The 27780-nt window shown below is 47.9% G+C and overlaps 1 protein-coding gene across 2 annotated transcripts in view; it reads right to left on the reverse strand.

Moving 5' to 3' along the window:
- Positions 1-27780, reverse strand: part of ZBTB40 (zinc finger and BTB domain containing 40) — a 948694-nt gene that overhangs the window by 302005 nt on the left and 618909 nt on the right. For both annotated transcript variants that reach the window (XM_069610881.1, XM_069610880.1), the window contains exon 12: positions 1157-1371. In XM_069610881.1, the coding sequence (XP_069466982.1) occupies positions 1157-1371 (215 nt within the window). The remainder of the gene's footprint in view (positions 1-1156; positions 1372-27780) is intronic.

A 27780-nucleotide genomic window follows, 5' to 3' on the forward strand; every position in this document is an offset into this window, starting at 1 on the left:
TATTTAAAATGTCAATTTCTGCTTTTCTACTATCTCTGGTTTATGATATATGGTTATCATTCAAATAAATTCACCCCCCTTTTCACCTCCTTAGTGACAGAATTAACAAAGATATTTCCTTAGTAGGTGCCTATGTCGTGAAAACAATGTATCTTCCAATTTTCACACTCCTAGGTTAAAGGGTTTGAGATGGGTGTTGATAAGTCAGTCAGGACGACTTCTTTTTTTTATATATAGATAGCTTTAGAGTAGGTATTCATTCTAGATCCCACACCCATAACCTGTGTGACTGCCAATGTTTGGCTTCCTTGTGGGCTGCGAGCAGCTGTGTGGGAGGATATAAACTGTAGGGAAGCCATCTTGAAATCAGGCAAACCTGTAGTGGCAGCTGCACGATTCCACCATGGCTCTTTATATTCAGCATTGGTGTGTGGATTTACTTAGACCGCTACTTGCAGATAGTCACAGTTTCAGCTTCCCTTCAAGCATCTGTGAGTGGCTTAGTTGATAGCAATCACACCCATACCTTCATCCTCTAACTGTCTTGCACTCGTGAGGGAAGTTTGTAGTCATCCAAACATACATCATTTTTGGTTGTCTGAATGTTGGTGACCTGACAAAAGTGGCCCTGGGGGATCATCTGTATTCAGCCCCCAGAGTTGGAATCAGAGTGGGTAGGCACCTTGGCCCAAGGGTCCTTGTCACTGTGTCCCTGACCTCAGAGATAGGACTTTGTCAAAGTTACTTGATATTTCTTTTGCTACTTGTCCAGCTATTGTATTGAATGGAAACCTTTGGAATATAGTTAACTATGCTAAATAATACTTTAGAATACATCAATTGGACTCTACAAATGATTTATGGTATCAAGTTTTGTAAAGCACAAACAAATATTCTCAATAACTAATGTACTGCATTGGAAGCTCCATTAATCCACACAAGTCATGTTTGAAGATAATCATTCACTTTTTGATCTATGTTCACTGCTGAACATTATTCTGCATAACATGCGTAAGTGTTTGGAATTCCATGACAGTATTTCACAACAATCATGTTTTCTGGACCCAGAAAGCAGTCTATCATTTTAGCTAGGAAGCTGTATACAATACAAATGTACATGTTACGGTGAGAAGGACATTTACTGTTTTACACTCACCTGATAAGCTTTGTCACAGATTTCACAATTATAAGGCTTGCCGCCAACATGAATGACCATATGGCGCTCAAGCAAAGATGGTGCACTGAATATTTTTCCACATGTGGGACAAGGGTGATATTCCCTGGAGTGGACCTCCTGAATGTGTTTTCGATGTTCATCCAAGGTGGGAAAACTCATTCTGCACTTTTGGCAGTCATATGGATCTTCAATATCTTATGGTACAGTGAATAGTTAGAGAGAAAGAAAAGAAATGTTAAAGAGAAGTAAACGCCTAGAAAAACATTATTTACATAGTTGTTGTAGATCAAGAGATAGGGGGCCTTAGGCCATGTAAGCACTAGAGAACGGAAGCAGGATATACATGGAATAGGCAACATGGTAGCATGGAGAACACCAAATCACTGACTATTGTAATAAGGAGAAATTGCCTTACCATAATTCTTTCTATGGATTCTTCTCCCACAGATTCCTCATCTGACAGATATTCCAAGCAGCGAAGCTGGAGAGAATATCTATCAGATGTGCAATCTGCAGGATTCTGACACTGTTCTGTATCGCACTACACTTGCATTGTTGTAAAAAACCACACGGTGGGGTTAAATGTGGAGAGTGGGCATGTACAGGCTATTTGGGATGACATTGTTTGGAGGAGGAAACAGAGCCACAGAAAGGGACTGAGGTATGTGTGGGTGCGGGGAGGCAGGTGAAGCAAGGTGTAATCCTCCCTTCAAGGAACCTTGAGGCAGGGGGTGGAGGGTGAAGGAGGAACCCCTCCCCTTCCAAGGCACAAGTCGCTGTGGGAACAGGGAGCAAGGGAAAGAGCTCTGCGGTATTTACTGCGCTGGAAATATCTGCATAGTGTGAGAAACCTGAAGGTGTCTCCCTGGCTAGTCCCCAGGGATCTGTCATCCAGGTGGCCAGGACACAGCCATCGCTATTGGATGCTGTTCCTGAGGGTGGACCAGTGAGGGAGGATCACCTGGATGGGGGGTCCTGGCGGAGTGTGAGGGGGACACCGACAGGTGAAACACGGTGTCCCCCTTCTTTCAACAACTTTTCCCCATCCTACCACAAAGGATATTCCAAAACACAACCCTCCCCCTTTTCCGACACAAACACTTTCACACAACACGAAAGACAACGGACTAACACCAGAGCCGTTTACCTGACATGTCCCAATACAAGTGTCAGGCAAAGTCAGGCACTTGACCAAAATCAAACCCACCCGACGGCCCTTTCCCTTCCCCACAGGGATAAAAGGTGGAATATGAGGGCACAGAACGAGGAAGGCAGACCGCACAACGTGAGAGCTAACTCAGCACGGCAGTTCAAGAGGAGGAGAAACAGTGCATATGGAGAGGGTGACAAGGATAGAAGCAGCCTTGCCCTTTCCGACCAAGGCCCGTGAAACCTATGCAGACGGAATCATAAGACCGCGAACCATAGCCAGCCTGCATTGCAGCAGATGTCAACGGTACATGAGACCCTCCTCCGCTGATTACCAAGCCGGGAGCAATACTTGTCTCTGTGGTACCAACCTTGACTCCAAAGAGAAAGAAAGCCAAGTGGTTCCTCATAGCCGGTGAGTCGAGGGGATAATCGATATGAACCCAAACAATGTTGAACGAAAAGTAGCAAACAGCTAATTTGAACTGTGAAAGGCTTAAAGAGCTATTGATGAAAAAGGGGGAAAAAAGAGCAACAGAGGAGTCTGGCACCACGTGGGTGCTCACACAGGAAACTTTGGGCAATTACCCGATAGTATAAACTATTGTCACCAGAAGGCATTGGGAAAAAGCGAAAAGAAGTCAAAGTGGTCATACAGGGTTCTTGTAAAATCCTCTGTACCGTCGAAAGTATTTGACCGACAAATGATTGTGAGGCAAAGGGAAATTAATCCTGCTTGGTGAAATTAGCGCTTGAACAGTGTGGGCAGGCGTGAACTGACCGAGGGATATCCACAATTAACTGTTTTGCAAAAGTTGGCAATAGTGACCCCGTTAGAGAGAAGCCGACAAAAAAGGCGCAAACCCTGAACAACTGTTTAAAAAGACATTAAGATCTGTGAATACAAGAAGTATTTAAAGACCAGTGGAAGTGGAAGTGGATTGTCCCCCTTGGCATTGGGATCCAAGCCGGGCAGAGGGAGATCCAGGGGGTGAAAAGTAATCACCTCAATGCTCATTAGGAAAGGAACTTTGTTTTGTTGAATACATCAGGCCCTCGAAGGCAAGAGACTTTTTATTGAAAAAACGACTTACCATCGAAGAACCTGATATCTGGTACGGAACGGTCGTGTCGTGCTGGGAAAGCTTGAGCGTGTACTGTGATCAGGAAATCCACCTTGTCCCGTGCTCAAAACGCGAGGAAGGTAGCCCCCTGGCAATCATATCCCGACTAATTATATGTGCTCAAAAATAAGCGGGAAGGTCCTGGGAGTCCCTCTGCCAGACATTAGTCCCAATTACGAGAGCCTTACCCAGAGTCTTTAGCTCACTATCTTTCACAGAGGAAACATATCCAAAACATATCAGTCTGAAATGCTGGGCAATTCTCGTCTGAACAAGAGTACCAACAGCAACCCCAGACACGTGTTTCGGTCTGGTTGGACCTCATCAGTAGGGTGGAGCTGTGCCTCTCTACGAATAGTGAGCACTTTTCTTTATTGAAAACCCTATCCCACACTCTTTGTTTAATTAGTTTTAAGGATTTGGCAATAGTTTTTTTGGATGTCCATGATTTCACCACATCCACTTCACCTAAAGGTGAAATATTTAAAAAAAATGTCTTTGAATTTGTTTTTTATTATGCAGGGGGAGACCCCTGCCCTCCCTCCCACTTCCCTCTACCTTATCCTATCCCCTTACTCCACCCACATCTATGTTTTAAAATGTACCCACTTACCTAAACAATGTGATTAAAAATAAATGAAGATTTCGGATTAGGTGAAAAAGGATTCAGTGAAATGTACAGTACTGTTTTTGTATAGGCTTTTTTTACTTTGATAAGACCCCACAAGGACTGCCTTATTTTTCATTGGATGGTCGAAGCTTGCTCCCCTCTGAGATTTATGTTAGGCGGTTTTCCACCCTGCATTTACAGTTTAATAAACACCCTTGAACTGTGATCACTCGTGTGTCTTTACTGTTGCCACCATGAGTTCCTTACAATAGTAAATACACATGTGGCAAAGACAATGAACCTTCAAATTCTTATCAAGAATGGTGGTAAAAGAGAAGGGAAGGTGCGACGCTAGCTTCCGATTAGTTTTATACCTAGAAAATTAACTCACATTTTGTATTGTAACTGAACCATAAAGGTACCATCTGTTCATGACATGGTCGTTTGATAGAAAATCATGAGAGTTCATGTAAACTACGTCACACTGAAAAGAAAAGGGTAATAATAATAATTATAACAATGATAGAAAAATAGCCAGAAACGGCTACTCTTATGTATACATATTTAGGAGTGAACTATGGAGTACAGTGTTTTGGAAACTTGTTCAAGAGGAGCTTGAGTGAGAAAACAAAAGAACTAGAGCTTAATATTAGGCAACCAATAACGTGGTTATTAATTGAAAACGCAGCCAGATAACTAGGGATACATGGATTCACTATACTAGATCTATAATTAAAAGATAAGCAGCTGAAATTATATACTCCCTTTAATCCATCATAAAAGAGACCACACAAAGTATTTTTCCACAAAAGACAGTGCTAAAAATGGTTTACTGTCAAAGATGAAGGTTCACAAAAGTCTGAACGCAAGTTTAAATATGAGCAATTGAATATGGAAGAGAAGAGTCCATAGGTGACAGTCAGGACTTACAAAATATTTGGATAATAACTAGCAATAAGTATTGTTCTAGTAACACAGCAAAGTATTGAATGGAAAAACACTGAATCATTCATGACTACAATGAATTTGATGGGGCAGTTTCCATTCTGCTGCTTTTATTTTTTTTTTATCAACTCCTACGCAAAAAAAAGAAAAAAAGTTGCCCAGCGGTATTCCCAGTGATTAGGATTTATTCACACATTCTTTTCCTTTGTGTATGGCACTATTATTGTTCTCTCTTTAATATACTCACTTGTCACTCTTTATACTGACTTGTTCCTCTTTGATACCACCATGCCCAATAATGGCCATAAGACCTTTTAATAGCAGAATTTAAGACAATTCAACTTCCTTCAATTCCCTTTGTCTTAAAGAATGAATATTAATAGGTACAGCTATTTAGTGGTTCCTCACAGAAACTTTAATCTTTGCAATTGCCTACCAAAAACTTTGTACTGCCCCTAAAATTACAATTCACTTATGCATGCTTTTCAAGCACTGCTTCAAAAAACTAAAATGAATATTTCAATGCAGGAATGCGATACAGTACATGTGTGATATGTATGCAATGCTATGTTGTGCAGGATTAAGGGTAAGGCGACAAGCAGCTGTTAAAACTGGGTTGGCAATGAAGATGATACAAAGAATAAGCTACTTAACTCGAAGCATGACTTTCCAGCAAGTGTGCATTCTGTACAGTTATAGGTTTGATATGAGTCTGTTGAATTTCCAATGTGGAAAAATCGCATATCTGTCATGATTCTTCTGCATCATGTGCATTTACATCATATGTGCAGGGGTACAGCAAGATGTCAATCACTTAAAATATAGAGCAAATATTACTTATCCAGTAATCTAGTGGTTGGTGCAAAGTGTTGCATCTTGTTTTTTTAATTTATCTGTTACAGAATTCCTATCCTAAGTGTACAGGTACCCATGATGCCTCACATGTCGACGTCCTCAGATTGTTTGCTTTTCTGGCATGTGTAAAGTAGTTGGTTGTTTTTGGTCAACACTTGCTTTACTTCTTTTCGGGGAGGATGGGCGAGAGCAACGCATTCCAAGCACAAAAAGAAGATTACTGGGAAAGTAATGTTTACATACTGAATCTTGTGAATCGTCTCAGATTCACATGCTTTGCAAATATTACAAATAAGTACCTGATGCCGATGGAGGGTGAGCTGAAGGAACAGTGTTGAATACATGTTTTAAAACTGCTTGTTCCACCTGAGAATCTGTTCTTGCTTGTGTCTCTACACAATGCTTTGGGAAAGTGTCAACATAATTCCACATTGTAGCTTTACAAATAGCTACTAGTAGTACATTAATGATGAAAACTAGTGTTGCTCTTATGCTACATGTAGAGGAGTGTGCTCTAGTGGTAGAAGGTAGCATTTTGTGTCAGAGTCACATTTTTCTATAGAGCTAACAAACTTGCAATGGTTTCTTTTGTAAGGTGCGGAGAGCAAGTGTCATCACTTCTGGTTTGTGGCTTCACGCCTCCTGCAGCCATTTTTAATCTGTGCCATCAATTCCTGCAGCCATCTTGAATCAGTTTGATCACTTCCTGCGGCAATCTTGGGTTGGTGACTTCACTGCCTGCGACCTTCTCGAGTCAGCTCACTCTCCAGCTGAAGGCCACAAGAGACTGCTCTGGGAACACCAATCAGGAAGTAATCGCATCATCCCAGCAACACCCGGGACAAAATTGGAGACACCAACCATGATGGACTAGGCGATCACGTGAGGCGAGAGTGTGTCATTACTTTTAAACTCCCTAGGAGCGTTTTGAGGGGTTGGTAATGCAAGGCAGACAACTACTTGTAGTTTTCTCAAAATTATATATTTTATTAAAGTATATGTTTGCAAATAAAGCTTTGCTTGCCCTACTATACCAGGGGATTCACTACCTATTCTAGGGAATAATCTCTAGCACGAGAAAACTGGTCCTCACTCTAAACAAGCAACATTCAAATAAAGTAACAAAGCAACACAAAATAATAAACAATAAGTGAACAATATTTGGATGTATTTCACCTTTCCTGGGTAAAATCCAGGTTCCCAGGTTTTAAAGTCAGCTTCAAATGTTCAAAGGAAGAGAAAAGTCTTGAACCAGTTCTTATCAGTTCCAAGTCAAAACAAAAGTACAAACAGAAATGTGGTAATAATTCTCTGGTTTTGGTTTAAAAGATCCTCTTCCAATTGCAGCCAGGTATACAGCACCAATGGTAATTCTGGATCTCTTCTCTTTGAAAAGATTTGCCACAGTTCAAAGGATAAGTATTCAACTTCCTTTACAACTTTACAAATGGTTAGGACTTCTGCAGTACATTTGGTATATTTGTCAGGATGCTTCTCTTTGGTTTGCTGCTTCCCTTTTAACAACCACCAGTCTACTACTGCTACTATGAGAACAGTCAATCTTGTCCCAGAGTATGCCACTTCTTCAAACTACCTCACTCTAACATCCACCGTCAACCTTATACACAACCACAGTTTAGGCCTTTCTACTTCGGTTTTGTATTTCAGAATTTTTAGGCATGCAACAACAAGACACTTTGACCTCTACAGGTAGGCAAGGCGCTCTTCCTTTCTACAAACTCCAAGAAAGGGGAAGCCTCTTTGCCTCTTCGGTCTGTCTGACTGCCATAAGTAACCTGCCTCTACCCACAAGACTGACTTCCTCTCAGCTGCAACAGTCTTCAGCATTACAGGTTATTTCCTTAATATCGTTTACAAGCACCCAGCTCCCCCTCCCCAACTTTACTTGCACCTCTGTTCAGGTATGTACCCAGAAGCAGTAGTGCCACTCTTTCAGCTTCAGGTAACAATGCCACACTTATATCTGAGGCCATTGGATCTTTAACAACTTCACAGACTAGGTCGATGGGCTTAAACAGTACTTGTTTCAATCTGGAAAGGCTTACCCTCTTGGCTTGTGTAATGCTTGTTATCTTCGTCAGTATAACAACTTCTTGAAATAAAGAATGTCAATTCAGATTTACTACAAAGTTTAGTCTTCAAAGGTAAAACATCATTAGGCATACGTAACCACTCTTTAAGGTAGTTCTTTAAAGTTAAAGGGTTGTAAGTAATTGTATTCCTGTAAAATATCAGCAGGATAACTCAAACTTCTCTCTGGAAACACATTTGGCCACACACAGCTTCTTCTGATTCTATATTCGTTTGTAACTCTTATAAGAAGTCAATGTTATGTTTTTGGAATAGTTTCAGCGAGCATTCCATTTTCAATTAAGGACACGCGACCACTCCGATAATAGAAAAAGTATTCAACAATGGATGTAGTGATCTTTACTTCTCACACAAACACCACAGCTTTCACAATTAAAGCATGTGCTACATTTCCATTGTAAAGAGTTAGTTTCAGAACAAAAAACTACTTCTACTCGCTTTTAACTATACACAAGTTACTTTGGAGCTAGATACAGTAACCGGCAAGGCTTATTGAGTGATTTCTGAATGCTGTGCTCACTCACCGGCTTCAGTAACACTGCAGTTGTGGGTTGCTTGGCTTTCCCCGACTTGCTCTGGTTCCTGCATGGTTATGGTTCTGCAAACAGCATCTCGGCTCACATGGGGAAAACTTAAATTCCAGCACGCCTTCCTCTGCAATACAGGGTTTGAGAACACAGGACCCTCTCAGAACTTGCAGGCGGAATCTGCTGTCTCCACGTTCTGGCATCCCTTCTGTGCTTCCATCTCCTCGTGAATTGCCAGCCTTGTGCTTCTGCTCTGCTACTACTGCCAGCCTTCAAACTCCTGGTCCAGCTTCCTCTTCCTCTTCCTCTTCCTCTTCCTCTTCCTCCTCTTCTTCTCCTCTTCTCCTCTTCTCCTTTCCTGCTCCTGACTTTTATGCTTCACAGGTATGGCAATTAGCTTTAGGTGTGAGCCATTAGATTCAATTGCCTGACTCCTTCAACAGCCATTAGGATTAATTTCCCAGACTACTACATCTACATGCTTTTTCAGCCCCCTCCCTCGCCTCAGTTCCTCTCAGATTCTGGGACATGTAGTTCTTTTTAACAAAGATAGGTTTTCTACTTCTTGATTGCTTTTAAGGGTAGATTTCATTCCCTTACTATTTTTAACAGAAGAGCTTTGGGTTTCGATTTGAGAAGGACATTTAGTTGTAGTTACCATAAAGTGTTTTTCTTTTGGTATATATTGCTTTGTTGTTACGTCCTTAGGCTTCACAACATTAGATCGAATAGAAGGCTGAGAGACATTAAAATGAAAATAAGCCATGACCTCTTTTGGCACAGTGGTAAGAATCTCTCTATAAGAGGAAAAATAAAGTGTCTCCTCCCACGGACTCTCCTTACTACCCTGCGCCCTGTTGCCACCCAGGTGAACCTCCAGCAGTACACAATCCCCAGGGTTGGGATCAGGAAGCATCTGCCTTCCCCTGGCCACCTGGGAGGAGACTTTAGGCAGGGTTTTCGAGAGGGATCTGCAGGATTCTTTATAGCGTTCAGCCAGAGGCGTCCCACTTAAGAGCGGTACAGTGAAGGGTGTAGAGCAGCCATCGACCAGCCATTGACCAGCCTCTTTGCCTCTTCACCTATGAGCATTTGTTTTTGCCTTCCCACCTGCTGCACCTGGGAGTACCCCTAGCTTCCCAATTCTCTCTATTGCGGTACTCAACTATAATCCATCCGCTCCTGCTCCTCCTACTCAACTCTCCCAATGCTTTCGCCAATCGCACTACAACGTCTTCCGTTCTTATCCCAATTATTAATTTCACATCTCACTACCCCAACTCTTTCACCTACTTCCAACAAACAAAGCAGATAAGCTAACTTTACCTACTAAGCCTCTCTTCCTTTAGAGACTCAACTGGTCTACTCTTCCTTACTGCAACAACTAAACATTGAGCTCTGAAATGCACAGTCTGTATGCAAAAAAGCTTCCTATATCACTGACTACTTTCACGCCAGCTGTCCTCGCCTAGACTTTCTCGCTATAACTGAAACCTGTATATCTCCATCTGACACAGCCACTCTGGCAGCCCTCCAGGACCCTAAACTATTCTTCATTCACTCTTGTCTGACTGGCAGAGCTGGAGGCGCCTGACACCTACCTTCTTCCTGCTCCAACGCTTCGCATATCTCCAGTGCCACGTCCTCTCCTCCTTTAGAATTCACTATCTCTAGTATTGCTCTGCATCATTTGGTTCACATCTCATTCTATCACCTTCCCGGTCCCACTGGACCCTTCTTTGATGAACTTTTGCAACTTCTTGATTTTCTTTCCACTAAACATCACCTCATTCTCTTAGGTAACTTCAATCTTCCCTCTCCAACCAATACTAAGAAATCTGAACTTCAGTCTTTTCTTAGTGGCCATGCTTTTCACTCTATCCATAACCTCCCAACACCCACAGAGGGTAAATCTTTGGATCTCTCATTCACCTCCACTCCTCTCTAAGCCACTAATACTACTGTCACACCATCCCCCTGTCTGATCACTCCATTGTTTCCACCACCATCTCCTTTCCACCTTCTGACCATTTACCTCACCTATTGCTCAAAGGAATAGTAAACTGTCTGCCATTCCAACCCTTTCAACTTTGACCTACAGTTCTCCCTCTCCTACTTCACACCTGATGCCTCTTCCACCAAACAATGCTAATTCTCTTCTCACTTCCCATTGCTAACTTTCACCACCGAGTCTCAGCATTCACAACCATAGGTCCCCACATTTATATGCTATCTCCAGACATGCATCGGCTGCTGCGCAAATGGAGGCATACCCACTCGCAAGAGGACCTGCAATTCCACCTCTCTGCCCTGAACTATCCGAAGTCCTCTCTTGAGAGTGAAAAGGGAATTCTATCTCGCCCTCGCTGACTCTCACTCCAACCATTCCCCCCAGCTACAGGGCAACCTAATCTCACTCCTCTCATCAAATCTATGACTATCAACTCTGCTCCCAAAGCTAATAACCTAGCTGAAAACGTGGCCACAGAAATAACCAAAATTAGGGACACTGATGACCTTTCTCACACTCCCTCCTCCTACATTCTATACTATGCCTACTCTACCATCATCCTCTGCCTCCATCTCCCACTTTAGTCACACTGATACTGAATAAGTCCTAGCTCTATGGATAACGTATAACCCCTCTTGTGCCCCATCAGACACTCTTGCTCCTCAGCTAGTCAAGCTTATTGTCCCTTTAGTGGCCTCTCATCTCGCTGAATTCTTCAACCTGTCCTACAAGTCTGCTTGCTTTCCCTCTATTTTCAAAACAGCCACAGTCATCCTTCTCCTAAAAAAAGCAAGGGGCTGCCCCAAAACTACTGGCTAACTTCAGTCTGCGCCTTTCCTTCTGAACTACTCTAAAGTGCTTGAAAAGGTTGTGTTCAACCGACTTACCAAATTCGTAGACATTCACAACCTTCGAGACGCCCTAGAAGGAGGCTTCCACTCCTGCCACTCCATGGAAACTGCCCTCATTAAGGTCTCCAACTTAATAGCCACTGCTAAGTACTTCAACCTAGCCTCTAACCCACTTTCCCTTGACCGGTTGGCTGCGTTTGATACTAGTCATTCTGAACTCCTTAGCACTCTCTTCTTGGGATTCTCGATTGAGCCCTTGCCTAGATAGAATCCTACCTGGCACCTTACCAATTCTCTGTCTCCTGGAGCAAAAACGCCTCAACTCACTCCTCTGTTGGTGTTCCACAAGGCTCTGCCTTTGGTCATCTCCTCTTTACACTCTGCACCTCTCTTCTTAGGCCACTTATATCCTCCTTTGGGTTTTCATTCCAACTCTTCACAGACAACTCCCAAATCATCTTCTCTTATCATGAACTCTCCTCTGATCTTTATCAAAATGTCCAACTGTCTCTCTGCCGGTAAATACTGAATAGCTTTGCACTCTCTGATATTAAACTCTACCAATACAGAGGTGCTATTCTTCCCTGCCAAATACCATCTCTCATCTGTTCCTCTGCCTATCCAGTTCCCACCTGACACTCTCCCCCCTACTATTCTTTGGCCAGAAACCTTGGCGTCACCTATGAGCCTTTGCAAGCCTTCTCTACTTTCATCTCCAAAAGTGCAACGGCGGTTCGCCTCAACCTCTTTAATATTAGGAAAATCAGACACTGCCTTCCCTTCAACAACGACAATCATTGCTTAACCACTCTTGTCTTAGCTAAACAGCAATCCTGTTGCAGCATCCTCTTTGGTCTCCCCAACTATCCTTTCTGCCCTCTCGACAAAATCATTAATTTTGCTATCAGGTCTCACTATGTACTCCCTCACTTCCCACCTACTTCCTCGTACTACCAACAGGCTGGATGGCTAACTATGCAAAACCGTGTCAGATTTAGATTTCTTCTCCCGGTTCACAAATCTATCCACAGTAAAGCACTACCATATCTATCCTCCTCTATCCAACTCTACAAGCCCTCTAGTAATCTCTGCTATGCCTCCTCGACAAACTTTCTTATCTACTGCATGTTCTTTTGTGGTGAAAAAAGCATTGTTCCATCTTCTATATATATATATTTATTAAGAGATAGCCTAGTGTCGAGCTGTATGAGCCCCAATACCAATACCATGGCCGACTCCTGGTTGAGTGGTAGAACTCCTGTTTTTTTATAGATGCGCAAAATGTAAGGCATGTGGATGTGCCACTAACACAACCAGTTATGGGCATCCTGTCTTAGCTACGAACATTCAGATCATGACGAGGATCACCTGCAGTACATTGTATGTGGTTTATTTCCTCACTTGTTCCCGTGGAAAGTGGAACGTAGGAAGCATGATCGGAAAACTAAAAGAGCTTAGAGAGGCTCAGCTTCACCTCACTGATGAGGCCCAACAAGGCTGAAACATGTGTATGGGGTTGCTGATAGTACTCTTGTTCAGAGAGGAATTGCCATAGCATTTCGGTGCTGGACTGCCCTTGTGGGCGGGACAAAGACTGATATGCAAATGCATATTTCCCATCTGTGAAGGTACAGTGAGCAAAAAGCAATGGTTGCGAACTCTCAATGTGGTTAATAACCACTGAACAGGTTATCATGCCTTGTTCTTTCGCGAGAGGGGCGCCTGCTACCTTTTTAGTATAAAGTCTATTGACTGAAGAACCAGGCAGACCAGAAGGGTCGATATCGTCGATACATGACAGCTAGGGACAGCTTAGACCAAGCGTTTGAACATTTTGAGGTTGAAGGTAGTCGGATAAGAAAGTTGCACCTAATGTAAAAACGCTCAGCACCTACATGGTCGCCAGCTTGGATACAGGGGCCCCATGTGGAAGCCATTGTAAAGAGTAAAAACTACTATTTAATAGTACTAAGGCAGGTAGCCCCCTTAGTTTCAAAAGACAACCGGACCAAATTAGTCAGGGCTGTAATACTCCTCCGCTTGGACTACTGCAATGCTCTATTGAGTGGTGCTAGTAAAGAAAACATTAAAAAATTGCAGAAGGTCCCAAATGCTGCAGTCTGGTTCATCTATCAAATGGGTTGAAATTAACCCACATCTGCTGCCCGGAGGGAGCTGCATTGGCTCCGAATCTCCGCAAGGATTTCCTTTAAATTATTGACAGTATGTCATAAATGCATCTCTGGACTCGCGCCCAAATACCTTAAAGAAAAGGTAGTTATTCATCACCCGAATATAAATCTTCGATAGGCACAGGCCTGCTACCTTAGGGTTAATCACATTAAAAAGGGCTTGGTGAAATGGTTGTGCATTCCCATTCCTGGCTCCAAGGACCTGTAACGAACTGCAGGAGAGTCTCCGTAAGGAAGAGGATCATCTGGTCTTCAGGAAATTGCTGAAAACCAGATTGTTCAAGTAAAAATATATGTTCTCGGCTTATCCCTTTGCTCTCTTCTCTCTGACAGCACCTGAATGCCTACGTACTTTGGCGCTTTAGAAATGCAATAACATAACACCATAACAACTTGAGTAAAATCCCTGGACCATTTCCTCTTGGGGAACCAATTCTATCGCTCCTAGAAGGAGTTTTTGAATCTCTTCCAAGAGCTCTGGGGATGATTTTTGGAGCTTTGGAGGAGAAGAAGGTGGAGTAGCCAGAAGGGCAAAGCAGTACCCATGTTGAATAATATTTAGAACCCACTCTCTTGAGTAACAGTTTTCCAAAAAGGGAGGATGTTGGAAAGCCTTCCCGCTACCAGGGATTTACGCTCCTGGATGATGGCTGGAGCGGAAGGTAAGTACACGCCTGTGGGAAAGTCAAATAGACTTCTTCTGTTCCTGAACAGAATTGGAGGCAGAGGAGGGGGCCGATTTATTCTTGGGTATATACTTTCTCTTCTTGGAAGAGTAGTACGATTTAGCAGAGTGGAGGAACCACTTGTGTACGTGGTTTAAATAGTTTTACGTTTTGGCGATATGGTTGTTTCACTGAGATGGAGCTGAGAGTTTTAGCTGCTCTGACACTGGCCTTACATTTCTCTAGGACCTCATCTGTAGATGGGTCAAACAATGTTTTGCCATCGAATGGAAGGTCAAGCACCTTCGCCTGGATATCCTGGTGAAGGGAGGAGGCAGACAGATACGCGTGTCTCCGCATGCAGACTGAACTAGTAACTGCCCTAACAGCTGTGTCAGTTAGGTCTTTAACGACTTGAAGCTGTTGCATAGCAGCTTCTCTGCCTTCAGAGGTCCAGAAAGGGAACTCGTCAACGGCTCCCTGAGGTAGCATGTTAGTGAAGCGCTGTAGATTGTCCCAGTTAAGGATATCAAATCCCGCCAGAACTGTAACAGTGTTAACCTGCCTAAGTTGTGAGGTAGAGGTGGTGTGAAACCTCTTACCTTGCATCGCCCATGCTTTTGCATTTTTGTCCAGAACTGAATCTGAAGAAGAAGGGCCTTTATCCTTTGTGCCCAGGGCAGCAGAGACTACCAACGATTAAGCTGGAAAATTTCACATGTGAATGAAGGGTACCTTGTATTTATTATCTAGGGCCTTGGAGGTGTGGGGATCGGGATGAGGTTTTCCCCAACGAGCTAGAGCTTGCTCCGTGACTGACAATTCCATGGGCAGAGGAACCTTAGACTGATTTGATGGCTGTATCCCAAAAACACCAGCCGTTTCCGGACTTCAAGAGCATGCATGGCTTTAGTGACAATATCATGGAACACTTTAGAGGGTGAATGAACTATGTCCTCCTCTGAATCTGAGTCCATGTCCTTAGACATTTTCGGTCTTTTGGGTGGAGGAGCAGGGTCCACATTGTCCACTGGTACCGGTAAATGGTCGGGAGTAGGGTCAACCGGAATCGATCCCTGCGGTAGTACTGGTGACATTCAACACCACCGGTCTAGGCACCTGAATGTTGGTTAGAACCAGTTGGGGTGCAGGTTGTGATGGCCCCAGTGCAGGTTGGCCGAAATCGCAAAATGTGAGTAGTCTGACCTCTCACAGGAGTGCTGAACAATTGTTCTAGTGGAACAGTAAAAAAAATGTTGATGCATCAAAGTCTTCCAAGTCAGAAATTAAAGTTGAATTGTTTTTCTGGATCTCCGGTACCGAGCCTGAGACAGAAGCCACAGGAGATTTCTTCTGTTTGTGTTTTCGCTGAGGATTCGGTACCAGACTAGCTCTTGAATTGGAGTATTTATGCCTTTTATCAGAGGACTTATGAGATTTCCTCGGTACCGAGGAGATGCAAGCTCAACTGCAGTAGTTGAGGATAAAACCTTTTCTTTCGGTACTGAAGTATCAGAAATTTTTGATGTGCAGAAACCGCCTTGGCTTTGTCTGGTACAGGGGAATCGGAATGGACCAAATCAACCCGGAGGCTTGAGTCCCTTTGTACGTACCCTTGCCTGTTCGGTGTACCGAGGCAATCAAGGGTTTTGTAAGTACCGTTGTTATTTTATCCAGAGTAAATAACTCTTCCAGTACCGGGTGGGTCTTCTGTGACCATTTCCCACCTGGAGGTACTAACACTTTCCCAGCTGGAGGTACAAGGGCTTCCCACTTGGAGGTACTTTCTGGTGAATAGGCCAAGGGTTTCCCCCTGAACTGTCTTGTGAATACTCCGGAACTGAGGAGGCAGTCTTCCCTTGGGTACCGACGGCCGGTGCCGAAACTAGTACCTCACTTGAAGGAATATTACTCCTTTTACTGATATCAGCCTCCCTCCTGTTCCGAACAAAGTCCTCAGTCACCTTCGGTACCGGTCCCAGCTCGGACATGGGGCGAAGGCGTGTCCTCAGAGACCTTGCGTGAATTCCACAGCATAAGGAACAAGTTACTTACCTGTAACTGTTGTTCTCCAGCATGGGTCTGGCATGGATTCACATGCTCATGAATATTCCCTGTCGTCAGGCTGGGAATCCTCGGTAAAGAAAAAACCAGTATCAGTTTCGTTTCTGATCTGTCTTTCGTAGTAACAACCAATCACTGGTCTCTGCGTCATACTGACCACAGCCAATGACTGCCCTCTACCTAAGCACCGCCTCTGGCAGCCATCTTCAGATTTGGAAGCACGTGAAGTGGCAGTATGACCAAGTGAAGAGCCACAGAGGGGTAGGCGGGAGGGTTCGCATGTGAATCCATGCCAGACCCATGCTGGAGAACAACAGTTACAGGTAAGTAACTTGTTCCTTCTCCAGCATGGGGTCTGGCATGGATTCACATGCTCATGAATAAAGAATACATAGCAGTACACACATGCACAACCACGGGAGGTGGCAAAGGCTCAACATTAAGCATTGCATCAAACTCAACATTAAGCATCTTACCTCCTCACCAGGCTCACCTCAGGCGAACAGGTTGCGCAGCACTGCTTGGCCGACCCTGGACTCCTCCCTGGAATCCCGATCGACGCAGTAGAACTTCGTGAAGGTGTGCGTCGACCTCCACGTAGCAGCCCTGCATATGTCCAGCAGGGGCACACCAGAAAGGAACGCCGTGGTAGCTGCGATCGCTCTGGTGGAATGGGCTCTCGGACGGCCGGGCAGCGGTCGGTTTGCCAACCGATGACAGTACATGATACAGCCGGAGAGCCATCTGGAAATGGAAGCCTTCGAGAGAGCCTTCCCCTGATTGACAGGTCCAAAGTTCACAAAGAGTTGTGACGTCTTCCGAAAACACTTCGTGCGGTCCACGTAGAACTTCAGCGCTCTAGCCACATCCAGCGAGTGCAAAGTCCTCTCAGCCGGCGACGAAGGCGACGGGAAGAATACAGGCAACACCAAGGGTTCGTTGAGATGGAAGTCCGACGGTACCTTGGGCATGAAGGAGGGGTGCGTCCTGAGCACCACCCTCGTGTCGTGAAAAGTCAAGTACGGGGCCTTGCAGGAAAGGGCCTGGATCTCTCCCACCCGTCGTGCGGAGGTGATGGCCACAAGAAACGCTGTCTTCCACGACAGAAACTTCAACGGGGCCGAGTGCAGAGGCTCGAACGGAGGTCCCATGAGCTTGGTCAGCACCACGTTGAGCTCCCACGCCGGGGCCGGAGCCTTCACCGGCGGGAACGATCTGAACAGTCCCTTCATGAACTCTTTCACCAGACGATGAGACCACAAGGACGTCTGTCCCGTGGTCCTGGTGTATCGGGAGATCGCAGCCAGATGAATCTTGAGGGACGCGTGTGCCAGTCCAGCTTTGGCCAGCGTCAGCAGGTACGGCAGAACTTGGGGAGCCGTAATCCGTAGAGGGTTAATCTTCTGTGCGTGGCACCAGACAGAGAACCTCTTCCATTTGTGTCCGTAGCATTTAAGAGTCGAGGACGCCCTGGCCTTTGCAAGAACCTCTCTGCAGTCGGCCGGTATGTCGTATCCTCCAAACTCTAGCGCTGCAGGAGCCAGGCCTGCAAGTTCAGCGATTTCGGGTCCTGGTGGAGGATGGCGCCTCCTTCCCTGGAGAGCAGATCCGCGTCCACCGGCAGCTTGATTGGCGGGGACGCTGACAAATCCAGAAGGTCCGGGAACCATATCTGCCTCGGCCACGCAGGTGCGACGAGGATCATCCTGCACCGTGACCTCTTGAGCTGGTTGACGAGCCGGATTAGCAGTGGCAAAGGAGGGAACGCGTAGAGGAACAGGCCCTCCCAGGGGAACGAGAAAGCATCGCCCATGCTCCTCGCCTGGGGAAACCTGCTGGCGAACCTCCGGCACTTGGAGTTCGTCGCCGTCGCGAACAGGTCGATCTGGGGAGTGCCCCACCGTCGGAAGAGGCGATCCACTAGATCCTGCCGTAGTTCCCACTCGTGGCACGAGCGCAGCTCCCTGCTGAGTGAGTCGGCGATGGTGTTTTTTATCCCTGCCAGATGAAACGGCACCAGAAACATCCCTTGGGCGACTGCCCAATGCCACAGGTCCTGCGCCTCCTTGGACAGTGCTGGGGACCTGGTTCCGCCCTGTTTTCTGATGTAAAACATGGTGGTGGTGTTGTCGGTAAAGATCCTCACCACCTTGCCCTTGAGGGACGGAAGGAAGGACCTGAGGGCCCAAAACACTGCACGGAGCTCCAGGACGTTGATATGTAAAGATTTCTCCGTCGGGAGCCAAAGGCCCCTTGCGTGTAGATTTTCGGTGTGCGCTCCCCACCCTTCCAGGGAGGCATCCGTGGTCACTGTCTCCTGGTGGGCTGGGGTCTGGAAGTCCATGCCCGCCGTCAGATGCGCGCGGGTGTCCCACCACCGGATCGCTCGTCGGAAACTCTCGTCGAGTGTGATCCTTTCCTCGAAGCTGCCCGTCGTTTGGATCCAGCGCGCGTCCAGGAACTCCTGCAACGGGCGCATCCGGAGCCTGCACATGGGAATGAGTTAGATGCAGGAAGACATCATTCCGAGGAGGGACTTGATGGACCTCACTCACCTTGGCCGCGTCGGCCACCAACATCCGTTGCACCTTGCCCAGGATGGTCCTGGTCCTCTCCTCCGACGGGGAGGCCAGAAGGGACACTGTGTTGAGCCTCGCTCCCAGAAACAGAGCGTCTTGCGCGGGTACCAGGTGGGATTTGGCGTAGTTCACGGAGAATCCCAGGTCCGTGAGAAGTTGGACGGTCCTTGCCGTGTGAACCACGGCGAGCTCCCTCGTCTTGGCTCGGATGAGCCAGTCGTCCAGGTAGGGGTAGACGTGGATCCCCTCGCGGCGCAGCTGCGCCGCCACCGGTGCGAGGCACTTGGTGAACACCCTGGGTGCCGACCGTAGACCGAAGGGGAGGGCTTTGAACTGGTAATGACGCCCTTGGACCACAAACCTGAGGAATTTTCGGTGCCCCTTTAGGATGGGAATATGGAAGTAGGCATCCTCCAAATCCAACGACGACAGGAAGTCTCCTTCCTCCAGCTGACCCAGGACGTGCTGGAGGGTGACCATCCGAAACTTTTGCGCCTTGATGAACTTGTTCAGACGTCGCAGGTCCAGGATGGGGCGCCATCCCCCCGTCTTCTTCTTCACGAGGAAATATCTCGAGTACACTCCGGAGCCCTGAAGCCTCTTTGGGACGAGTTCGATGGCGCCCTTCCTGAGCATCGCCTTTACCTCCAGGAGAAGTTGAGGGACGTGAAGTTCTTTCCTGGCCACGGGGGGGACGCGTGGACACCTTCTTTGAAACTCGAGCGCGTGGCCCCGGGCCAAGGCGTCCAGCACCCAACGGTCGGTGGAGATGGACTCCCACACGCTGACGAAGCTCGCCAGCCGGCCTCCCACCGGGGTGCTTCGGTGGGGGCCCGACCCCACGGTCGGTTCAATCCTGCTTGGACGAGGCTTTGCCGCCTCGACCTCCTTGGCGACGGCGGCGGAGTCCGCCAGACTTGCCTCGTCCTCCGTAGGCCTCCTGAGACGACAAGCGGGCCGCTTGACGGTAGGTGGAGAAACTGCCGCCGGAACCTTTGGAGGCGCCCTTGCCTCCGCTGCTCCGAAAGGGCGTCCGTCGTTGCTGCAGAACTCCCAGGGCCCGGGCCGTCTCAGTGTCCGCTTTAATGGCCTGAAGGGAATCGTCCACTGTTTTGCCAAACAGGTTGTTCCCATCGAAGGGCATGTCCAGGACTCTGGTCTGAACGTCTTGACGGAAGTCCGTAGCCTTGAGCCATCCACGCCGCCTAAGGCAAACGCCGTTGCCCAACTGGCGGAACCCAGTGTCGGCGATCCGTCGCAACGGTAATGGCGTGGTCCGAAGCCACCTCACCTTCCTGCAGGATCTCCAGGGCCTCTGTCCTCTTGTCGTCCGGCAGGAAGTCCAGCAGGGAAGCCAGTTTGTACCAGAGCTCCCTGTCGTAGCGGGCCACGATAGTCAAGGCGTTGGCCGCTTTAATCGTCGTCGCTGCCGACGAGATGACTCTGCGTCCCATAGCGTCCAATTTCTTTCCCTCACCGTCCGGTGGGGAAGTCGATGTGGAGGCCGCACCCCCCCCGCTTTCTTCCTGGCCGCCGCGGAGACGACGGAGTCCGGGGTAGGCTGCGCCCGGAGGCACAGGGGGGCCGTGTCCGGGACCCGGTACTTCTTCTCGTACCGGTCTCTTCTAGCTGGTGTCGTGGAAGGGTTCTTGAGGAGGGTGAGGCCCTCATCCCAAATGTCGTCCAATAGAGGCACTGAGAGGACCGTCTTCCTCTTGGCCTCGCGCCGCTGATAAAGGAAACCTTCCTTCTTCTTCTCCTCAGGGCAGAGTTGAAAAAGCTCGGATGCCCTGGAGATCATGGAGTGGAACGATCCAATCTCGTCGGGCGGAGAAGCCCTGGTGGGAGGCGGCGACGGTACATCCTCGTCGTATACCTCGTCGTCCGTACCCGTCGCTGCCGTGTCAGTCCCCGTATCATCCCCTCGGGTGGACGGGGAGGAGGGCTGGAAGGGGCGCTACGGCTGAAAAGGAGGCGGAGGGTGGATCCTTCTTTTCTTGGTAGGGGGAACACCAGAAGGTCCCGGTTCTGGGTCTCCCGACGGGAGAGGTTCCGTCGGCAACGGTAGTCTCGTCCTTATCTCTGAGCATAAGGACTGTATAGCCAACAAAATGGCCGCCGAGTTGTCTCGCGGCGCTGGCAGAGGGGAATCCGACGGGCGATCAGGGACCCCGTCGGTACCCTCGACGATGTCGTCGTCACCTGTGTCGGGATCCATCCCGACGGGTCGGTCTTCTTCCACGCCGAGGCCGTGGCTTAAGACTTCGACCAGCTCCTCCTCCGAGGTTGAGGCCGAATCTACGACGACGCCCTGCCCCCCCTTTTTCTTCCCCACGGGGGATTTCACGGGGGTCCTATCGATGGGCACAAAAGATGACTCCCTCCGAGGTGGCAGGGAGACTCTGAGCCCCGAGGTCGCCACCACTGGTGTAGCCTGCACAGGCTGAGCCAGGGCCGCCGCGACAGTTTCGATAGAGGGCTTGGCCGGATGGATTAAGGCCTTCACCACCTTAGGTGCGCTCACCGCCTTATCCTTGAGGGGGGGGGACACCGCCTCGCTCCCCCTCCGATGGGGCCTTCGAGCTCGACCGGGGCCTCTCCAGGAGCTTCGCCGGGTGCTCGGCCTTACTCTTACCCGACCCAGAGCGTTGGCTTGTGGTTGATGGTGCCGGGGAGGGTGCGCCCTGCCTGGCGACCGTAGAGCCCGACCGTTCGGCGCTCCCGGTGCCAGCGGACTCGCGGTGCTTGGCCTTATGTTGGACCCCCGTCGCCGGGGCGTCCTCAAAGGACTTAGAAGACCGCTCAGATTTCTTCTTCTTCTTCTCGCCGGACGGGCTCTTCCCTTCTAGCCAGTTGGCGAGACGTTGATGGCGGTCCTTCATGGTCCGCTCCGACATGTTGCCGCAAAACGCACAGTCCTTCTCCACGTGCGTCTTGTCCTCATGTAGGCAGTAGAGACAAAAGGAGTGTTCGTCCTCCTTGAAGACGTTCTGCAGCTGGCATCCAGGGCAGACCCTGAACAGCTTTCCGGGCGTCGAGCTTCCCTTCTCCTGGGCCATGACCGGGCCTGAGAAACTTCTGGAGTCCTCCAAAAGCGTAGCTCGACGAATCTTCACCCTTGAGGGGCGCAGACGAATCCGACACGGGTCCCCGTTGATCGGATAGTGAGTCGGTGGAGCTTGAGGCTCTTTTGACCGAAAAAACGAAGTTTTTGAGAAAAAAAACGTGAAAAAATAGCACTAACGCTCGAGAGCAATAGCACGAGGATCCCAACACATGAACGTGCGGTAAAAATCTGAAGATGGCTGCCAGAGGCGGTGCTTAGGTAGAGGGCAGTCATTGGCTGTGGTCAGTATGACGCAGAGACCAGTGATTGGTTGTTACTACGAAAGACAGATCAGAAACGAAACTGATACTGGTTTTTTCTTTACCGAGGATTCCCAGCCTGACGACGGGGAATATTCATGAGCATGTGAATCCATGCCAGACCCCATGCTGGAGAATATGCAGGTACTCACCGGGTGATGTATACCCAGACAGCGGACGCAGGCATGGTGGGGATCGGTCACTGAAAAATGCTTCCGGCAACGGGTGCACTGCTTGTAGCCTGTCGCATACGGCATGCGTAGAGGGAGGCACCACAAATAGAAAAAATAAAATAAAGAACCAATCACTAGGAAAAAGAGATGGACAGCCAAAGTAACACCCAGAAAAAGGGAGTCGCAGCGTAGCAAAAAGTATTCCGACCCGCTCAGCAGGCGGAAAAACAGGAACTGGGTGTGGACCGTTGGTGACGTGAGGGTAAGGTGTGGGCCCGGGGTGGAGGGACGCATGCATGATGTAGGCCTTTCTCCGTCTTAATCTCAGTGACAGTTACCTTTTTCAGCCAGCTTTTCTGGCATGCCTGTGCATGCAGGCCTTCCCAACCAGTTGGAAGGAGGGAGAGCCAGGACGACAGAGAAATGGCTTTATCTCCCATGGTGCTTTGTAGCAGAGAGGCTTTTCAGAAATGTTTGTTCGCCATGAGAGCGATCATCGCGATATCGGGGAAATGCGAAAACGAAAAGTGCCAAAAAAAGCTATTTGGAGGAGGAAAATCGGTAGAAATTGCATATGGCTAGCGGTGGAAAGTGGGGAAAGAGGACATCATGTGAAGTTGGGGGTGTTCTGTGGAGCCATTTACAGCTCCAACATTTACGCATTATCGGGAAGTGGGGGCACCGGGGGAAATTGGAAACGAAAATGCATGACACGAATTAAAGAAACTGAGTAATGGGAGGGGGCCAGGGAGGTAAACAAATCAACTGAGGTGTGTGGGGGACATAGGGAAAAAGGAGGCACATGGAAAGAGCCTGTGAAGGCCTTTTGAGCGTTACTGCAGTAATTGGAGCGAGATTGCTGCAGTAATTTTCAGGGGATTATCGGGGAGAATGGAAACGGAGTGACAAAAATAAATGGGGAGACATCAGTTGTGATCACATCTACTAGGCAGAGTGACATTAGTTTTTGTGCAAGTGGCCCTCGTCAATGGGCCCCCAAAAAACCTATTGGTGCAACATGTGCAGCGGAAAGGGCTGAAGGCCATGACGAGTGGAGTGTAAAAAAAACTAGCTTATTGAAATATACAGTGGGCATGGCCGAAGGCCGTGCTCACTGGCCAGGTTCGAAGACCATGGTGCAAACATGTAGAGTGGCCACGGCTGAAGGCCATGGCTATGGCCTTTGAATAAACTATGGTATAACAAAACCCTTTCAATTCATTGTAAATACTAAGGGACAATTAAGGTGATCAGATTCAACGCAACATTGACTTTCAGTGGATGTGGGAAATGAGGATCCTCTTCACTCGGCTTCGCTTTGCAAAGCCCATGAGCACAACAGATGGGATTCACAATGACAAAGACCATTAGAGGCTGGCAAGATAGATCAGTGGGTTGAGCGCTCGCTGCGGTAATCTGTGTGGGATCTGAAGGTTGCAGGTTTAAATTCTGGCAAAGGTCCACTCAACCTTTCATCCTTCCTAGGTCGATAAATAACTACAGACTACAGTTGGGTGATATTGTATGTATGTGTTCTATAAAAAGCGCTTAGGCATAAGCGCTATATAAATAACAAATCAGTGGATCTTAGGGGTCATCAACGAGGCATGACCAGTTTAGATGATCAACTCTCCCTCCAATTACACAGTGTAAGCCCACAGTGGGGGGAGGGGTGGAAACCCAGCAGTGTGGCTCTCCTGAGTGGGGCATGGTGTAACATGTACAGTGGCCACGGCTGAAGGCAATGGCTATGGCCTTTGAATAAACTATGGTTTAACAAATCTCTTTAAATTCATTGTAAAAACTTTGGTTAAGAGACACTTAAGGTGATCAGATTTAACGCATTATTAGATGGGATTCCCAATGACAAACAAAATTAGAGGCCGGCAAGATAGATCAGTGGGTTGAGCACTAGCTGCTGTGATGTGTGTGTGATCTGCAGGCCGCAGGTTTGAATCCCGGCAAAGGCCAACTCAACATTTCATCTGTCCTAGGTCGATAAATGAGTACAGACTACGGTTAGGTGATATTTATTGGATGTATGTGTTCTATGAAAAGCGCTTAGGTATAAGAGCTATAAAAATAACAAATCGTTAGATCCTGGGGTCCTCAACGGAGGGAAGCCAAGTTAAGATGATCATCACTTCCCACATCCGCTGAATTTCAAGGGGTTTGTTGTATTAAATATGATCACTTTAACTGTCCCTTAACTAAAGTTTTTCCAATAAATGAATATATATATATGATACATTACTCACCGTAATAGTATTTCTGATGATTGTATCTGCTTAGATTCACATGCTGTGCATATAGTCCGACATTTAGTGGTAATGGCGGAGTATTGCATCTTTTTTTCGAAGATCGTAAGGGACGGCGACATGGGCGTGACTAACACTATCCCTAACATGACGTGTAGTGTAGTGTACCCAAATTCCCTCACACGTAGAGGTCCAACCAGATTGTTTTTTTACCACCAACATAGTTGGTCGATTATGCAGAGCTTGTAAGAGTTTATATAGCTATATCTATTGCCACGGCCAAATATCATTTAGTCAACTTCGACCACCATCTCAATTACTGTATCGTGGGTTTCCTGCCGCAGACGCCTACATCTACAACTGCTCGGCCTTGGCCCTCAGGCCTGGCCTTTACAGTAGGGAGAGTGGGGCCCCATTTTCTTTCTTCTCTCTGAGAATGCATTTCTTTCACCCCTCTCTTTCTCTTCTCGGTCTGGCTGCCGCTAACCTCTGCTATGGAGAGGACTCCTTGTTACACTCACCTGGCTCCCACAGAGGTGTCGATCTGAACTGGACAGCTGCGGCCTCCACCAATGTGACGCGTAGTGCCGAGATGACGGGCTGGACTGGCCCACCTAGCTTCGTTTGCTTGTCCCGTAGGAATATTCTTCTGCAAATGGAGAAAGGGAATTAACCACCCGTGGAGTTGAGCATTAACCCTCCCCCACTCACGCTGTTCTCCCCACTGATCACCTTTGATGTCCCCTCTTATAGTCTCACCCGATGGTTTGGAAAGATGAGCTCTCCATCCTGCATTGAGCGCAGGGGCGCGTTGATGACCAGTTGCTTCACTGGCTCGAAGGAATTGGTGAGTTTCAGAACAATATTGACTCTGAGATTCCCGGCAAGACGCCGCAAGTATGTAGTTCGTAAGAGTTCAAATGTCTGACTTTCACTCTTGTCCGATTCCTTGCAGGTTGCAGCTTGACCCTAGCAAAGAGTTCCTCGTGGCAACCGTTAATATTCAGGTAAGGATTTGTATTATCCAACACAGTTCGATAAAATAATGTCAATATGTAACCTGTTGCTTTCTCCCTTATTCAGGTGCTGAGAGAAAATATGAAGTCTCGAGAAATAATGAAAATCAGATAAGTCTATTGTGGTGAGGGTTTATAGTGTCAGTTTCAAGACACTACGCCGCGACAGGCAAGGCCGAGGAGGAAAAAGCGGCACCTGGAAAGCGGTGGAGCCCGAGCAGAGGAGGGGAGGCTGGGCGTTTGTTGACGTTATTTGGGTTAACAGTTATAACAGTTGGGAAGTTAAGGCAAAGCCCGCAAAGAGAGGAGGAGAGCGGAAGAGGAAATAACAGTTGTCACACACAAAGAATCGGCAAGGAAAACAGATTCAGGGGACAGTACCCACAAACAAAAAGCTGGCGGGAAGCACGAGGCAAGACCGCCCACAACAAAGAGCGGCCAACAGAGAGAGAACCGACCCGAGAGAGAAAACGAACGGACGATTCAAAACTCAACAGCCAGAAGAAGGGACACAGATCCCCGGCAGGAACACACCGAGAGAATAAGACACCGAGCGAGCCCATGGGAAAGAACAGGCCGCAAGCGCTAGTCCCCACAAGGACCGAGATGTCTTAAGAATTGTCACGTGGAATGTCAGGGGGATGAACGCATACGTCAAGAGGCTAAGGATTTATACCTGGTTAAACAAAACAAGGACCCACATTGCACTGTTGCAAGAGACGCACCTGACGGCGGAAAAACAGGCCAAAATAAAGAAAAAATGGGGAGGCCAGATGTATAGTGCAACATACTCCAACTACGCCAGAGGAGTCATAACCTGGGTCGCCCCGGGCGTCCCATTCCAGCTCATCAACCAAGAGAAAGACACGGAAGGGAGAATCCTGGTAGTCCATGGGATGCTAGAAAATCGGGAGATATGCCTCGTGAACACCTATGCCCCTAATCACGACGCTACGGCCTTCTTCAGAACGCTCCCGCCCTGGCTGGCCCCGTACAGGAATGCAACGATGATCTGGGCAGGAAACCATAATTGCACACTGGACCCCCGGCTGGACAGGTCGGATAATAAGCACAAGAGAGCGGCGCCGCCAGCGAGAGCACTACAACAGATACTAGACCAGCTCGGACTCGAGGACGTCTGGAGGAAGGTACATGGGGAAGAGAGAGGATATACGCATTATAGTGCCCCACACAAGACATTCACACGGATAGACTACCTGTTTACGGGCAAGGAGACACTGGGGGAATTCACTGAGGCATACATACATGCGCGAACCCTATCTGACCACGCCCCCCAGACGATCACATGGGCGCACACACACAGGAGAGCCCCTATACCAACATGGAGGTTGAGGGCAGAGGCATTATTGGACGCGGGCTTCCAGGAACACATCCAAAGCGTAATAGAAGACTATTTTGAACATAATGAGGGTAGTGTGGAAAGCACAGGAACGGTCTGGGAGGCCTTCAAGGTGGTAGTCAGAGGGGAGGCGATGGGGAAAATGGGAGGTCTCAGACGAGAAACCCTAGCACAACTAGACGAGTTAGAAAGGAAAATCGAGAAGGCTGAGAGACAAGCGGGGGAGAAGGGGGCGGAACAAGAGAACCTCACCACCCTGCGACAACAGTGCGTGGAGACCTGGGAAAGATTGGGACGACTAGACTACGGGAAATATATACAGAAACTACATGCTGAGGGGGACAAGCCTAGCAGACTCCTGGCCTGGCTAACCAAGCAGGAGACTAAGCGGGAGCCAATTAATGAAATTCAGAACAGCAAAGGAGAGGTGATAAGGTCCCAAGAGGGAATAAACGAGGTGTTCTCGCAGTTTTACGAGGACTTATACTCCAGGGTCCAGGAGGCAGAGGAGGGGGACCTGAAGGAAGCCCTCGCGGAAATTAGACTCCCACAATTGACGGAGGAACAGGCCCAAATATTAGACGCCCCTCTCACTGTAGAGGAACTAACGGAGGTAATCGCCCAGCTCCCGACAGGGAAATCTCCGGGGCCAGATGGGCTCCCGGGGGAATTTTACAAACAATATAAAAATGACATAGCCCCGAGACTGCTAGAAACACTAGAGGAAGCATACGAGAAAGGAAGAC

This window comes from Ambystoma mexicanum, chromosome 8, assembly GCF_040938575.1.
Source record: "Ambystoma mexicanum isolate Mex_15411 chromosome 8, UKY_AmexF1_1, whole genome shotgun sequence".
Classification (NCBI taxonomy): domain Eukaryota; kingdom Metazoa; phylum Chordata; class Amphibia; order Caudata; family Ambystomatidae; genus Ambystoma; species Ambystoma mexicanum.